The sequence below is a fragment of the Schistocerca piceifrons genome, chromosome 5 (assembly GCF_021461385.2).
Source record: "Schistocerca piceifrons isolate TAMUIC-IGC-003096 chromosome 5, iqSchPice1.1, whole genome shotgun sequence".
NCBI classification, from domain to species: domain Eukaryota; kingdom Metazoa; phylum Arthropoda; class Insecta; order Orthoptera; family Acrididae; genus Schistocerca; species Schistocerca piceifrons.
The window spans coordinates 193,216,111-193,232,299 of record NC_060142.1 but is presented as its reverse complement, the minus strand read 5'-3'; the positions used below and the strand labels follow the sequence as shown (position 1 = coordinate 193,232,299).

General features: G+C 42.8%; 1 protein-coding gene across 1 annotated transcript; it reads right to left on the bottom strand.

Annotated features, from left to right (window-relative positions):
* Positions 1-6,896: 6,896 nt before the first annotated feature.
* LOC124798540 lies at positions 6,897-10,828 on the bottom strand. Its single transcript, XM_047261990.1, has 2 exons — positions 10,570-10,828; positions 6,897-7,192 (listed from the first exon to the last, which is right to left on the bottom strand). The coding sequence occupies exons 1-2, from the start codon at positions 10,790-10,792 to the stop codon at positions 6,996-6,998; spliced, it is 420 nt and encodes a 139-aa protein (XP_047117946.1). The 5' UTR covers positions 10,793-10,828; the 3' UTR covers positions 6,897-6,995.
* Positions 10,829-16,189: the final 5,361 nt, after the last annotated feature.

The following is a 16,189-nucleotide window of genomic DNA, read 5'->3' as shown; positions in this document are numbered from 1 at the left end:
ACAAATTTAACAATAACAATGATGGATAAATTGAAAATGTTTTAAGCTCAATATTTTTTCAATAATTAATATATCAATGTTTTTTCTAAGTACCAAAAATAGAAAAAAACGTATAGAAAGACTCTTAATTTGGGTTTTTTAAGTACTTGATACTGTGATATGGCAACGCACCAATCATGCTCGATGAGGGGGTCCTCGAGAAAATTTTTTTGGGAAACCCTGCTTTAGATGATCGATGAAACAAGGAACTACAAAATTGATCAGGGAAGTTCAGGAATAAAGAAATACAAGTCGTTTAGGACTGATATGAACCACAGGGAAGCTAAGACGAGACGGTTGCATGAAGAATGTGAGGAAATCGAAAAATAAATGATTGTCGAAAGGTCTCACTCAGCACATAGGAATGTCAAAACAACCTCCGCTGAAACAAAAAGCAAGGGCTGTAACATTAAGGTGAAAGGCGAATTCCAGTGCTGAATGCGGAGGAGAGAGCGTGGATGGAGTGGAGTGAATACGTGTCTGATGGGGAGGATTTGTCTGATGACGTGATAGATGAAGAAACAGGAGTCGATGTAGAAGAGACTGGGGGTCCAGTATTAGAATCATAATTTAATAGAGCTTTGGAGGACTTGAGATCAAATAAGGCAGATAGGGTAGATAACTTTTCATTAGAATTTCTAAAACAATTGGGGGAAGTGGCAACAAAACGTCTGTTCACGTTGGTGTATAAGATGTAAGAGTCTGGCGACATACCATCTGACTTTCGGGAAAATATCATCCACACAATTCTGAACACTGCAAGAGCTGACAAGTCCTAGAATTATCGCCCAATCAGCTTAACAGCTCATACATCCAAGTAGCTAACGAGAATGATATTCAGAAAAATGGAAAAGAAAACTGAGGATCTGTTAGATGACGATCAGTTTGGCTTTAGAAAAGGCATCAGAGAGGCAATTCTGGCGTTGCGGGTGATAATATAAGCAAGACTAAAGAAAACGCAAGACACATTCATAGGATTTACCGACCTGGAAAAAGCCTTCCGCAATGCAAAATGGTACAAGATGTTCGAAATTCTGAGGAAAATAGTGGTAAGACGGGTAATATACAATACGTACAAAAGCCAAGAGGGAATAATAAGAATAGACTACCAGGAAAGAACTGCTCGAATTAAAATGGTTGTAAGACAGGGATGTAGTCTTTCGCCCCTACTGTTCAATCTGTACATCAAAGATGCAATGATGAAAATAAAAGAAAGGTTCCGAAGTGGAATTAAAATTCTAAGTGAAAGGATATCAGTGATACGATTGGTTGATGGTACTGATATACTGAGTGAAAGGGAACAAGATATATATGATCTTGTGAATGGAATGAAAAGTCTAAAGAGTACAGAATATGGACTGTAAATCGAAGAAAGGTTAATGTAATGAGAAGCAGCAGAAATGAGAACAACCAGGAACTTAAAACCAGGAATGATGGTCACGAAGTAGACGAAGTTAAAGGATTGTAGTACCTAGGCAGTAAAATAACCAACGACGGACGGAGCAAGGAGGACATGAAAAGTGGGCTAGCACTGGCAAAAATCTCCTTCCTGGCTAAGAGAAGTCTACTGGTATCAAACATAGGCCTTAATCTGAGGAAGCACAGCAGTGTATGGTAGTAAACCGCGGACTGTGGTAAAACCGGAACAGAAGAATCGAAGCATTTGGGACGTGGTGCTACAGACGAATGTTGAAAATTGGGGAAAGGAATATGTGGAAGAAACTGACGAGGAGAATGTACAGTTGAAAGGACATCTGTTAAGACATCAGAGATTGGCTTCTATAGTACTAGAGAGAGCTGTAGAGGACGAAAACTGTCTTCAACACACTCCTTTCTCCTCCGACTCCGTGCAGAACTTCCTCATTTCTTATCCAGCAAATAATTGACTATGTAGGTTCTAAGTGCTACCCGAGGACAGGAGATTGTTGCGGGTTGCTTCAAACCAGTCTGAAGACTCGGCTCGGAGCACTATGGAACTCAACTGCTGTGGTCATCAGTCCCCTAGAACTTAGAACTACTTAAACCTAACTAACCTAAGGACATCACACACACCCATGCCCGAGGCAGGATTTGAAGGTGCGACCGTAGCAGCAGCGCGGTTCCGGACTGGAGCCTAGAACCGCACGGCCACCGCGGCCGGCAGTCTGAAGACTGTCTAAAGAAAGGTATATATACAGGAAACGTGGGTGGCGAACTGGTTTTTTCGTTACTCCTGCTGCCCGGGCTTGAAGCTCGTAGAGCCGCTGGTTGTTAAGTTGGTTTTCCGGCTGGATGAAGTATTGATAGCTGCGAATTGTGGGAAATGCCGCTGACAGTAGGTGCAACATGCTCAGCAAATACCTGGTCTGCTCTGGAGGCTTAAACATTACAGTTCCTGTAGATCACATGCACAGATTGGTGGCTGTAACACCCCTGCTTGCAATCCTGATAGCCATAGCTGTTCGCACCTGAGTGGAATTAAGTGCTGATCATTCACTGTTACTTGTTATCGTAACCCGACGTCTGTGTTAATGTTGAATTGGGCTCATAATGTTCATTATGTCTCCGAGTGATTGTGTGGATGGTTACTGGTCAGTGTAACTGATGTTAATCTGCTTGTTCCAGATCATAATCATCGTGAGTGTATGAATACTCTCTGTTGTAAATTGAGTTAATGTAGCTGGGACTGCAATACAGTCTGTGTCGAAGGCAGAGCACTGTTAAAAGAGGGTGTGCCCTGGTATTTGGATTTGCAGGAGGTTGTTGTTCATGTTGTCAGTTTCCATGCAATTTTAATTAGGGCCAAGTTCGTGACTTGTATATGTAGCCGCTTCAGAAATAAGTTAATATTTTCTACAGCTTAGATATTGTCTTCTGTAGCCTCACTTAAGCAGATTACTGTGTGATTTCTGATGCTTGATGGCAGGTTAGTTATGGAACCGGACGATGCGTTCCTGTTTCCTGGGCCCGGAGCAGAGACGTGTTTTCTTCCTGCTGAGGCCGCACTTGCGTCGCTGCGCGATGTCCAGGTTTGCCTGCAGCCAACTGCCTCTGTCAGCTGCCTCGTGTTTGTTCAACTCAAGTAAATTTGATCATTTTGTACGTGCCACGGTGGAGTGTCGCCCAGTTAATTCCACAACCATTGATCTATTCAAATTTTGAGAGTTGAGCAAGCACACAAGCGTTAAGGTGTGTTTTGCAAGTCCGTTCACCGTCAGACTTGCGTGACTGCTGCCAGTTTCCTGTGATAACTGTTTGCTGAAATTAGTCGCCTTCCTGTATTTTGAGGGATTGTGTAAGGATCATTATTAATGCTCCTGCTGGTGCGTACCAGTTGGGAGTCACATTTAATTGTATGCCGTCCCAGCTTTTATTTTATTTTGAGGGGACTGTGTATTTGTTTAAGGGTCATTATTAACGTTTCTTCTGGTGTGTACCAGCTGTGAGTTAAGTTTAAATTGTATGCCTTCCTAGCTTTCCTTGTATTTCAATAATGAATTGATCTTGTTGAAATTTGTTAAATTATTGTGAGCATTGTTGCTCATTTCGTAACAAGGTTTTTAATTTGTAATTGTTGTCAAGCAATAAAGTGTATGCATGAAATGACAAGTGACAAAATATGTGGTTCCACCTTCCACGTGTTTTTCTCAAAATTATGCCAGCCTTTTTTTGAGGTACTACACTGTTGCTGCACCATGCCAAAGCAGAATGAATTCATCAATAAGAATGTACTGAGTGTTTCTGGAGAAGTCAGCTTGTCGTTTGCTGAGGCAAGAGAGGCTGTGATGAAAATATAACACTGGGAGGCAGAGACTCGCCTATCTGTGCCATTACTGAATCGAGTATCAGTTTGTAAACGAGAGTAAAGAAGTTAACAGCTCCACGCTCTGCTCCAGCGGCTTGAAGCTGAAGTCGCTGCACTCTAGTTATTCGAACGACCGCCATTGTGAGGGGTTCAGCGTCCACTTTACCGTAAGTTCTCAGCTAGTTCGATTGTCATCTGTTGTGGAAATTCTGATCTATCATACTCCAAAATCACTAAATATTCCCGTCTCTGCGTTTGCAATTACTGTTAACGAAACAACAGACGCGTTGTGCAGCCGTGACAGACGTTGGCCGATATTGATAAAAAATGAATGTCTAGGTTGTGATCACGATCTCGCTCACTTTGCGATTGAAACCTATTACGGTTACGTTCTTTTATAGTCGAAGTCTGTAGAAAGTATCAAAAGCAGTGTGAAGAGGGGAAACCAACTAATTATGAGCAATACTAATAAAGCTGTTTCAGCATGCTATAGCATGTCGGGGCTAAGGACTTTTCTCACTGTTGATTTTCTACTCATGGGAACAGAGCGGGATGTTTGATACCCGGCCGGGTAAAAAGTAGCTGTTCTTTTCAGCTAAACGTTCCAGCTGGCTGCTAGTGGGGCAGAAGGAACCCCAGATGCGAGCACTTAGGAGGGGACTTCTACATCCAGCATTCACTTCGTATCCAAGGAGAACTACCGTAGCCTTAATAGGATCTGGGGAATTAGGATTACAGTATTTATATTTTACTTCTAGGACAATGTTATCAGTTGACACACACAAAAATCAAAATTTGGTGTATGTGTTGTGTTTTTTGCTTGTGTGTCAGTGCGTATGGTCTTTTATCACACTCATTCTCCAGAAGGGACTGGGCGGGAAGACTGTGAATTGCATTCCATTGCGCCTTAATTACCTAAAGAATTTATTGAAGGTGTTATAAGGGCTGAAAGTGAAAGAAATCCTTTGTGTGTGTGTGTGTGTGTGTGTGTGTGTGTGTGTGAGTGAGTGAGTGTGGGGGGGGCAGTTGGGAGAGGGGGGGGGGAAGAAAAATATAGAAGAATATGCTGATAAAGACAGAGACGTCGTATATGTATCCTTTTATGGGACACTTGGCTGTGACTGGCAACAGATGCACGACAAAATACATTTCAAAATTGTTTTGGGAAAAGTGGAACGCTTTGACGTATTGCGGACTTCATTATGTGGCTGAAAACGGAAAGCCGTTACTCCGTTTCACCCCTCATAATTGGTTTTACCTAGAACTAATAATTTGCTGAAAAAGGCGAGGAGTTCTTCGCATGCGGGAAAACAGCCACGTGATATTTAAAATTACATTATATCATTTCGAATAGGGTGAAATAGTGGTAATGACTTCTTTCGCTGCCCTACTGGATGTTTTGGTAGTGAACTGAGCAGAGGTTGCGATGATTTGCAAGCAAGAAAATCCATTTCTACCAGAACAATGCGCCCGTTCACTAACTGGTCGTTGTGATGCCAAACGAGTTCTGTAAGGGTTTCTCAAGATTTAATGTTGCGCAATATTTTGATGTTCCTTATATTAGAGAATGATGTGGAAGGAAGAAAATATCGTCACACAAAGAGATTATCTGTGCTGAAAATCTTTATTGTCTAAGGGTGGAAACACTTTTTCTTGGACTCTGAAGCGTCCCCGTCCAAACTACGGTGAGCTCAGTGTGGATATGTCGATGGATTAATTTTTGTAAAGAATTTGGAATTAACCCTGTTACTTTAGCAAGCTCCAGGTGATAGCGGCATTTCGCAACATTCATGAAAACTACGGTCTTCTTTTTCATTTACATTAGTTTGATTTCCATGAAGTGAGAACTCTTCGGCGGCTAATCAATTTGAAAACCCCTGAAAATTATCTAAAGGAAATATTACACTCACAACATGATGATTACAACAACTTCCTCCGAATGGACAGAGAAAATTGTAATAACTTCTTAGAGTTACTTAGCCTCACATTGGAAAAGAAGACTCAAGTATGCGAAAATCTATTCTGTTACACCTTAACCTGTAATGATAGTTCACTGAAATACCTCATCGCGGGAATACATACATCGTTCGTGGAAGGATTAGAGAGCTTCTATATTTTTGTTACACACCCGACTGAATGTTGTTCTTAGAATATTGACTTTTTTTCAATTCTCTGTGCGTAATATACGACTGGGAAAGATGTAACTCTTCTCCCATTTTGGTAATTGCTAGTGATCTTTTGTTTTTATCCTTGTTCGTAGGTTCCACAGTTGTGTAGCCTGACGATGCAGTGACATAAATTGTAATACAACTCTGTTTGTCACAAAACACGCAAGGCGAAACATCAGCACAAACAACGTTCGCTATCTTGGCAATCTGCCGTCAATCAAAATTTCTCTCCAGCACGTCAAACAACGCACCAAACGGACAAACATTTGACCAAACTAGTAAAGTTTGACAAATTTTTTACCATGCACAGGAGCCTTAAGGCAGGAAGTCAATAAAGTATCAGTCAAACATTTCTCATAAGGGTATTATAATCATCTAGGCCTGTACCTCATATTTTACGTTTCCTGATATTTCAGCACTCCTCACCTTCGGTCGCCTAGAATCGTAATATTGAAAAAATTATAGAATAAACCATTTAAAAATGAATGTAACCGTCAACCGTGGAAAAATGGTATTGCCTTCTGCAGCGATCGCCCGTAGTGGTGTAGCAAAGTGAGAGTCAACAGTTCGCTACCTAATCCCTACAAATATTTATCTTGTAACGTTTCCAATTTCCAGAAGTTTTTTGGATTTACTCGTTTATGTAATATCGTCTGCTATAATGTGCTCTCTCTCTCCATATATATACTTTCATCAGTGTAATTCGGTAATTTCTTTTGACAGTTGTGCTATCGCAAATTCCACTTGAGTCCACATTGTACGAAACAGTGTTGCAGACATAACTTACGTACATACTGGGCTGTTACTCACTGCATTGAACTCACATTAAATCTATGACCCAACGAGGCGACGCCCTGAACAACTGTAATTTACTCAGTAGAGGATGAAAGCAGCAAAAGATAGAAAACGAGAAGTCTCATCTTTAATTCCCTACAATCTTTACATAATAAATAAAGAAATAAATTACATATAAAAGCTCTAAATGCACTTTCCGAGGAACAGGGTCACACTAAAATACCCTCTGCTTTCCATGTCCGACCATACTTGTTGAGGAAATATCCAGTTGGATCGTTCTTAGCAATTAGTTGATACATCTCTCCCGGCCGATGTAGGGACACGTGTGCCAGCAGTCTGGTGACACCCTTATTGTAGTCCTCTGGGCAGCCAGCACAGTTGTACCTTATTTTGTTGTAAATGAGTCCTGGAAAGTAATTTTGAACAACAGTCTTCAGGAATGTAAACGATTACCACATCAAAATTACCATAAACGTAAAACGGAAATGACAAGAAAACTTAACGCTTATACAGTGATAGTCATTAAAATTATAACACCTTGAATCCAGCAGGCAGAAAATGTCAAATGGGCATGAGATGTACTACAGGCTGGAAAATGTAGAGAGTGCAGGAGTAACGTCAAGAGCATTCTGTATACACGGTCAGGCTCCCAAATCCATTTTCCCAAATTACTTTTGATTCGGTAAAAATATCTGTACCCTATTTTCACCTGGACGAACAAAGACAAGGGTCGCATGAAATAAACACCAATGCGTCTCCACTAATTCATTAATTACCGAGATACAGGAATCATTTTGGGTCCTTTAAAATGGAACAGTGCCTTTCTTGCGGCCAGAGTGGCACCTCTCAACGAGACAAATGTGATATTACTGTTTTTACAACTAACGAGAAATCACGGTCTAATAATACAACGAATACAGGGGTGCTATTGTTGCGGCTGTTGAACTACAAGCCACCCGCATGATAACCGTTCTCCAAGGAAACGTGCACCGGCAAAGCGACAGATAATTATGTTTACACTGCTCTGACCGAAGTTGAGCGTTGGCATTCGGAGGAGTTAACTGAAGCGCAGTAATGATAGTGTCAACTTAACTCATGTTTGTCACAAGGAATGCTGTAACTCACTTGTAGTGTTTTAGTAATTCATGAGTACAAAGCCATTTACCATTGAAGAATTGGTCGACATTCTCTTAACCTAAGGCGAATTTCACCAAAATTCCTTAAGTGCAGCACAACTGCATGCACATCGAATCCCAGGTACATGCAGTCCAACTAGTCCCTCCTTCGTTAATGCCATCTCAGGACTTCGGAAAATACAAAATTATGCCGCAGGATAACGTATACGATGGAAAATTGTTATCATCGAAACTGAAGAACTAGCGGTCCTTGCAGCAGCTGAAATAATATAAAAAATGGTTCAAATGGCTCCGAGCGCTGTGGGAGTTAACTTCTGAGGTCATCAGTCCCCTAGAACTTAGAACTACTTAAACCTAACTAACCTAGGGACGTCACACACATCCATGCCCGAGGCAGGATTCGAATCTGTGACCGTAGCAGTCGCGCGGTTCCAGACTGTAGCGCCTAGAACCGCTCGGCCACAAGGCCGGCGAAATAATATACACATTACTTGTCATCTAATACAAAACTAAACTGTTTAATGATGTCACTGGAGGCTACGGTCACAAATCACGAGTGCGTAAATTTGAGAAGCATGCACTGCTGGCCAAAGGGAAACTCACATTGGCAAAGCTAAGTGTTCAGCCAACAGCAGTTCAGTGTGAATGGTTGGTGTGGTGTAATCAGACAGTACGTTATCGGCCCGTAAATCGTTGATGGTCTATTGAACGCAGTAACGTACGCACATTTTTTTGATAAATAAGTGAACCTGGTCATGAGAAAATGTGCCGATTAGAAATAATAAAATGACGTATTTCCGATGTGACACTTGTCCTGCCAATAGTTATTCAGCGGCAGGAGATGGATTTAGCAGCTTTTGTTCCAAAGCGAAGAGTGGGAACGGGCAGTCCTAATTACAAATATCAAGCAGGATCGCCTGAGCTGGTAATGTCGCCACTAGACTCCATCCTCTGGGGCCATGTGAAGCACGTGGTCTACAAGAGGTTCCAACGACAGTGAAGTGAACGAATTACTTCTGCCTGAGCAGCGACTACTTCATGCATGTTGATGGCAGTGAGTTCGTCAGTGATGCAGCGTGTACGAAACTTTAGGGCTAGAAATGGCTCTCACTTCTATTATACCATACTATTTTTAAAAAAAATCACCATCAGAAATGTTTTCTTGATTGGAATATGCATCTGAACTTGGTTGATTGTAGGAAGACAGTGTTATACTTTGTGTGAGAACGTGAAGCATCAACTAACACTTGAGGACGCCACCTATGGAGAGTGCAGCTCACCGTACCGCGAAATTGTTGCTTGCGTTAATCGGAATGCTAGGAGTTGGTGTCATGAGAGTATGGTATCGATGGCTTCTAGAGGTCCATAATTCCATGCAGAATCAGGACGGTTTCATACGAAGAGATTAGAGAAATTTGGCTCTCCTAGCCATGCAGGATCGTACAGCCAATTTACATGCCTTGTCAGAATTTGGGGTGTTTGCAACAAGACTTTGACCCAGACGGACAGTGTGATGATTTGTGGACCGCCACTGATTGTCGGTACGGCGGAAATTGCCTCAGCTCCGCTTGACGCGGCACCAGAGACAAAATGTGGTGCACCCAACGACTGCGCTGTACACAACAGTAGCACCACGTCGTCTTTTTGCGAGTCCCGGTCCTGCGTATACCGCGATGGAAGTCTTCATGTGTGGAGTCTCCTGCGAGAACAACTGCTGCCAGCCAGAATTGGTCATCGTCAGACGGGGGTGATATGGGCTGTTAGTGGCTACATCAAAGGATCAAATCTATTTCCCAAAACCGATAGTTTTGGACAACAGCCGTCCCATTTCTGACTTGTTAAGGGTGGTGGCTGTGTGCTATCTTTGAGGTCTCAGTAACGATATCTTTAATGAAGAAAACACAAGACTGCAGGTTGTCCATGCTGTACTGATCTCCTTCAATAGAGATGGCGTTTGACTGCTGACCGGCAGAGATCGTTCTCCAGGTATATCAGCAACTGAAAACCACTAGTCGTGTGTTGTTTTGAGGCAAGCAAAGAGTTGAAGCAGCACCAAATGAATTATCAATAGCTGTCATTTCATCTCAACTGGACTCGACGCCAATTCAGGATACGATAATAGCTGTTGCCAAAGGTGTGTGTGTGTGTGTGTGAAATCTTATGGGACTTAACTGCTAAGGTCATGAGTCCCTAAGCTTACACACTACTTAACCTAAATTATCCTAAGGACAAACACACACACCCATGCCCGAGGGAGGACTCGAACCTCCGCCGGGACCAGCCGCACAGTCGTCGTCGTCATCATCAAGTGTTCTGTCACAGGGCAGGTCTCCACGTGGACCTCTGAGTTCTTACACTCTTCGTTTTTTCGTAATTGTTTCCTATCTTAATACTTTCCACCGTCTAGTATCATCAGCCTCCTTCCGTTCACCGTTCCTGTTCGCTACCCTACCTGGTGGTGTACTTTGAAAGGTCAGAAGTATAGCTGAAGAAGTGTGTTCATGAGACATTGTGGATTTCAGATATGTGAGATATGATTAGCACGGAATACGAGTAGAATGAAATGAAGGGCAGCCGCAGTTTCAGAAAACTGATGTCTCGGAAGAAGATGAGGACAAACAAGAGAACAAAACTGGAAGACTCTTACTCTTGACGACGGAGCCCTTCCGCGAGCAAGGCGCGTCGCCATCGGCGAGGAAGCAGCGCAGCGCGGCGTCTACGCGCTCCGGCCTGGCCAGCAGCGCGTCCACCTCTGCCGCCACGTTACGCCTGTTCTGGCTGGCCGCGGGTGGCCGCTGGAGGCTCCAGCAGAGCACCGCGGGCAGCAGCAGCAGAAGAAGCGCCGTCACGGACAGCGTGGAGTGCACCATGGTTCCCAGGGACTGCAGCCGCTGTGGCTATGGAAACTGCTGGGAAGTGTCTGCGCGTTAGGAGACCAGCTCCTGGCGCTTATAAGCTGGCGGCTATCGCACTGCGGCTTGGGTTCCTTAGCTTCAGTGGTAACTCCCCTGCGACTTCCTCAAACGCTATATCAAGCAAAGTTTCCGGAGTATGAGGAAGGTGGCGTGAGACAGCAACCACACAGGAAAGGTGACCACAATAACAGCATGCATCAATTCATGGAGTACGTCGAAGTATTGCTCGATGGCTCAGGGGGTGTCAGACTAAATTACAACTATTGTAAGTAGGCTGTTTATGTTTTCTTATTGGCAACGTTACGTAGCGCTCTGTATGAAAATCACTGGCTGTGCTGTGTGCAGTCTGTGGCTAGTTTGCATTGTTGTCTGCCATTGTAGTGTTGGGCAGCTGGATGTGAACAACGCGTAGCGTTGAGCAGTTGGAGGTGAGCCGCCAGCAGTGGTGGATGTGGGGAGAGAAATGGCGGACTTTTGAAATTTGTAAGACTGGATGTCATGAACTGCTATATACACTCCTGGAAATTGAAATAAGAACACCGTGAATTCATTGTCCCAGGAAGGGGAAACTTTATTGACACATTCCTGGAGTCAGATACATCACATGATCACACTGACAGAACCACAGGCACATAGACACAGGCAACAGAGCATGCACAATGTCGGCACTAGTACAGTGTATATCCACCTTTCGCAGCAATGCCGGCTGCTATTCTCCCATGGAGACGATCGTAGAGATGCTGGATGTAGTCCTGTGGAACGGCTTGCCATGCCATTTCCACCTGGCGCCTCAGTTGGACCAGCGTTCGTGCTGGACGTGCAGACCGCGTGAGACGACGCTTCATCCAGTCCCAAACATGCTCAATGGGGGACAGATCCGGAGATTTTGCTGGCCAGGGTAGTTGACTTACACCTTCTAGAGCACGTTGGGTGGCACGGGATACATGCGGACGTGCATTGTCCTGTTGGAACAGCAAGTTCCCTTGCCGGTCTAGGAATGGTAGAACGATGGGTTAGATGACGGTTTGGATGTACCGTGCACTATTCAGTGTCCCCTCGACGATCACCAGTGGTGTACGGCCAGTGTAGGAGATCGCTCCCCACACCATGATGCCGGGTGTTGGCCCTGTGTGCCTCGGTCGTATGCAGTCCTGATTGTGGCGCTCACCTGCACGGCGCCAAACACGCATACGACCATCATTGGCACCAAGGCAGAAGCGACTCTCATCGCTGAAGACGACACGTCTCCATTCGTCCCTCCATTCACGCCTGTCGCGACACCACTGGAGGCGGGCTGCACGATGTTGGGGCGTGAGCGGAAGACGGCCTAACGGTGTGCGGGACCGTAGCCCAGCTTCATGGAGACGGTTGCGAATGGTCCTCGCCGATACCCCAGGAGCAACAGTGTCCCTAATTTGCTGGGAAGTGGCGGTGCGGTCCCCTACGGCACTGCGTAGGATCCTACGGTCTTGGCGTGCATCCGTGCGTCGCTGCGGTCCGGTCCCAGGTCGACGGGCACGTGCACCTTCCGCCGACCACTGGCGACAACATCGATGTACTGTGGAGACCTCACGCCCCACGTGTTGAGCAATTCGGCGGTACGTCCACCCGGCCTCCCGCATGCCCACTATACGCCCTCGCTCAAAGTCCGTCAACTGCACATACGGTTCACGTCCACGCTGTCGCGGCATGCTACCAGTGTTAAAGACTGCGATGGAGCTCCGTATGCCACGGCAAACTGGCTGACACTGACGGCGGCGGTGCACAAATGCTGCGCAGCTAGCGCCATTCGACGGCCAACACCGCGGTTCCTGGTGTGTCCGTTGTGCCGTGCGTGTGATCATTGCTTGTACAGCCCTCTCGCAGTGTCCGGAGCAAGTATGGTGGGTCTGACACACCGGTGTCAATGTGTTCGTTTTTCCATTTCCAGGAGTGTATATTATGACCTTTGAACACTATTAAGGTAAATACATTGTTTCTTCTCTATCAAAATCTTTCATTTGCTAACTATGCCTATCAGTAGTTAGTGCCACGAAAAACCTAAACCAGAATTGTCGGAAGCGGGTTTGAACCGTCGTCCTGGAGATTGCGAGTCCAATGTGCTAACCATTGCGCCACCTCGCTCAGTAAGATTTGGTAGGTGTCTTTGTGCAAAATTACTGATACTGTTCTTTCCTTTTTGAAATTTGTTTAAGGTGTCAAACTAGGAACATACATAATAAATCTTAGTGTCGGATTTGTTGTGCTTATGGTTCTTTTTAACTGGATATTGTTTCAAATGTTTAAGTTATTTTTATCATTCAACATTTATCTAGGTAATAATCTCATCTGAGAAGGTTACAGTATATATGAATTTTGAATATCTCAAAATAAATCTGGATCTTGTGGGATCCATAACCATTTCGTAATAATTATTGTATTTCATTTTCAGTTTCACGCTGACAAAGAACTGAACCACTTTGGGCTTCAAATAATTAAAAAATGTCATTTTGACGAAATTGATGAGCGGGTTCACTGGCCTTAAGTTTGACCATCGAATACAATTATTTTTATACTGACACCTTCTTACATTTATCTCCGTTATTCAGCACTTAAATTAATACGATGTAAACAGCTGTTCCTCATCCAATAAAAATTTAGTTGTTCAAATTTCCCATTTGTTGGGTGATATACTACATTTATACTCTCAGTCAACTATGGCTCTTGTTAACAGCTAAACAGATACTGTTTTATCTGTGTTGCACCGAAATGTCGTATCAGATGCTGGTGTAATGCACTATCATTCATTATGAACGGAAACGAAGAAAGGAGCCAAATTTGTTCTGCGTTTGGTAATGAAACTTTCTCTAAAAGACCTCATATTTTCGAATACCCACTCTATTTCAGAAAAAGCGGTGCATCCATAACTCAAGCAATGTTGTGAATCCATAGACGCTAAATTTGTAACTGCGATGTAGTCCTTACAACTAAATTGTGAAAGTAAGTCAAAATAACAGCGCTTTTTAATACCAAAACTGCCTAGTTTCTAAAATTGGCGAGTTACATTGTAATATGAGTATCGGTGAAGATGAATTGTTTGTAATTTGGAACCAGTTACGTCTGAAGGGACTTTACAATTTCAGTGTTTTAATCTGTTAATAACACACTGTTTTCAGTCGTGTTTTCCTCCTAACAGCGACCACTAAAATGTGAGGAAAGCTCAGAATTCTCCATAATTTCTCTCGTTTGCATGGCAAATAAATTAAGATCTTTGACAAGTTAATACATATGCTTCACCTTATTTCTCTTTCTGTAAAGTGCGAGGTGCTTCCTTTAAGATGCAGTAAGACCGACCATAGAAGGCCTGTCCTCTCATTCATTTTAACCGTATATTTTGTGTACATGGACGATACCATTCTGAAAGCATACCCTCAGCGAAGTTGAGAAACACCATAACCTCAGACAAATCTGTATCACCACTTCCTCATGCCAGATTAGTTATATTTTTCGGTCGATTCAATAGTTCATTCAGTGCTGCAGCCCAAGCCACATGTGTGTGTGTGTCTAAATTTCCTTTACGTGTAAAAGCGAGCGTCCACAGCTATTGGCGAAATAGTAAGTATTCTGACAATAACATTCACTTGTTCTCAAGGAAGAATGCTATAGCTCTTCGTGAATTTAAAAGGCACATGTTACAACTGGCAATACTTAAGGAAGTTCAGTTTTTTCATGATTTCCATTACTTTCAAATTACTAAGGATGTACTGTGTATGTTGTTATCTAGTGCTTTATGGCTGTTAATGTGGCGTATAGAGTTGCTCAGATTAGACTAGGAGTGCTATCTTACCTATAAATCTGTCATGAGGATACCCTCAATAACATATTACAGAACAAAATACACAATACAATTCTCCTAGAAAATGAGATATGCTAATATACATGCCGCAGATCCTAAGCGCAATTCTACACATGGATGTGGAATAAGACAAGCAAAATTATTTTCCTTTAAAAGGTAATAACACACTTGTTACAATACATACAAATGTTCACTTAAGTGCACACGATAATTCTTAGGCTACTGTAGCCACATGTCTTCTACTAATTCGAAAAGAGAAATATTGTTCATGACAAATTGTATTATGAATAACTACATAGGGAAGTGTTAATTAGTATCCCTACTTCCCTGAACAGGCCTCAAAGGACGGTTTAAGTTTACGCCACACTTTACTAGTCTTTGCACTCGGAACACTTCATCTTTGCTAGATGAGCTACCCCAAAAAGTGATAACGTATGACTTTATGGAATGAAAGTAAGCGAAATGTGCTACTTTTTTTTTATTCTTAAGTCATCCATATTACAATTAAATGTTTGTTTAGGCACTTCAGGAAGTATATGGTATGCTCATCAAAGCAGAATTTGTTATAAAGCTATAATTCCAAAAATTTAACTCGTCTGCCTGTTGCCATATTGTCGGCACGACTGGAACGAAACCTGTTACAAGCTCTGAACTACATTTAGTGTGCATTTTCAGAGTTTTAGGCCAAGGATTTGTTACGGATCATTTATTAACGGCCATGAAAATTTGATTAACACATCAATCTAAAACTATACTTGATTTACTATTCACTTCAATGTTTATATCATCTGCATAAAGGAAATCTTGACATCTACTAATGTTACTGACGAAAGTTTGATACACACAAGAAGAAGTGTGGGATTCCACATCTAATTAGTTCCATTTGGTGATGTCTGATAGCTTAAGAAGAGATCTTTCTCATTCATACCATCCGTTTATTGTCACAGAGGTATAATGTGAACCATTTGTAGCAGTTTCTGTTTCAGTCTAATCTTTTGAATTACTTATGAGGGTACTGTGATTTACGCAGTCAGTTGCGTTTGACTTGTCTCAGAATAGACCAGTAGCCTGTAATTTATTATCTAATGAATCAAATACATTCTCAGGGTATGTGTACATCACCTCCTCGTATCTGAGCCCTTTAGTAATACAAACCCTCGCTCTGACAATATATTACTTGTAGTCGGATGGTTATGAAGCCGATTTATTACCTTTTCTAGAAGTTTCGAGAATGATGAGTATGCTTTCCTAAAGACCGTAAAAGAGGGATTAAAACCTGCGACTTGAATAATGGAAATGCTAAAACATATCATGAATCTCAGGAGAAGCTGCACATTGAACCTAAGAACAAGACCCACACTGCAAAATTTTGTCATCTATAAGCAAATGGGAAACTTACTGTGTCAAGCTATGGGAAGCTAAACTCAGATATTTCCACGCGATTACCGATAACAGACACTCAAAAACAATTCTACGGAAAAATCTGCATGGTCTAGAGATATAGAAAGTAATGTATG

Bases quoted from the DNA above. Each gene is read 5' to 3' on its own strand.
- LOC124798540 (XM_047261990.1), bottom strand. From the start codon at position 10,792: ATGGTGCACTCCACGCTGTCCGTGACGGCGCTTCTTCTGCTGCTGCTG. The intron at 7,193-10,569 runs GTAAGAGTCTTC...ATTACTTTCCAG, and splicing joins GAAGGGCTCCGTCGTCAAGA to GACTCATTTACAACAAAATA.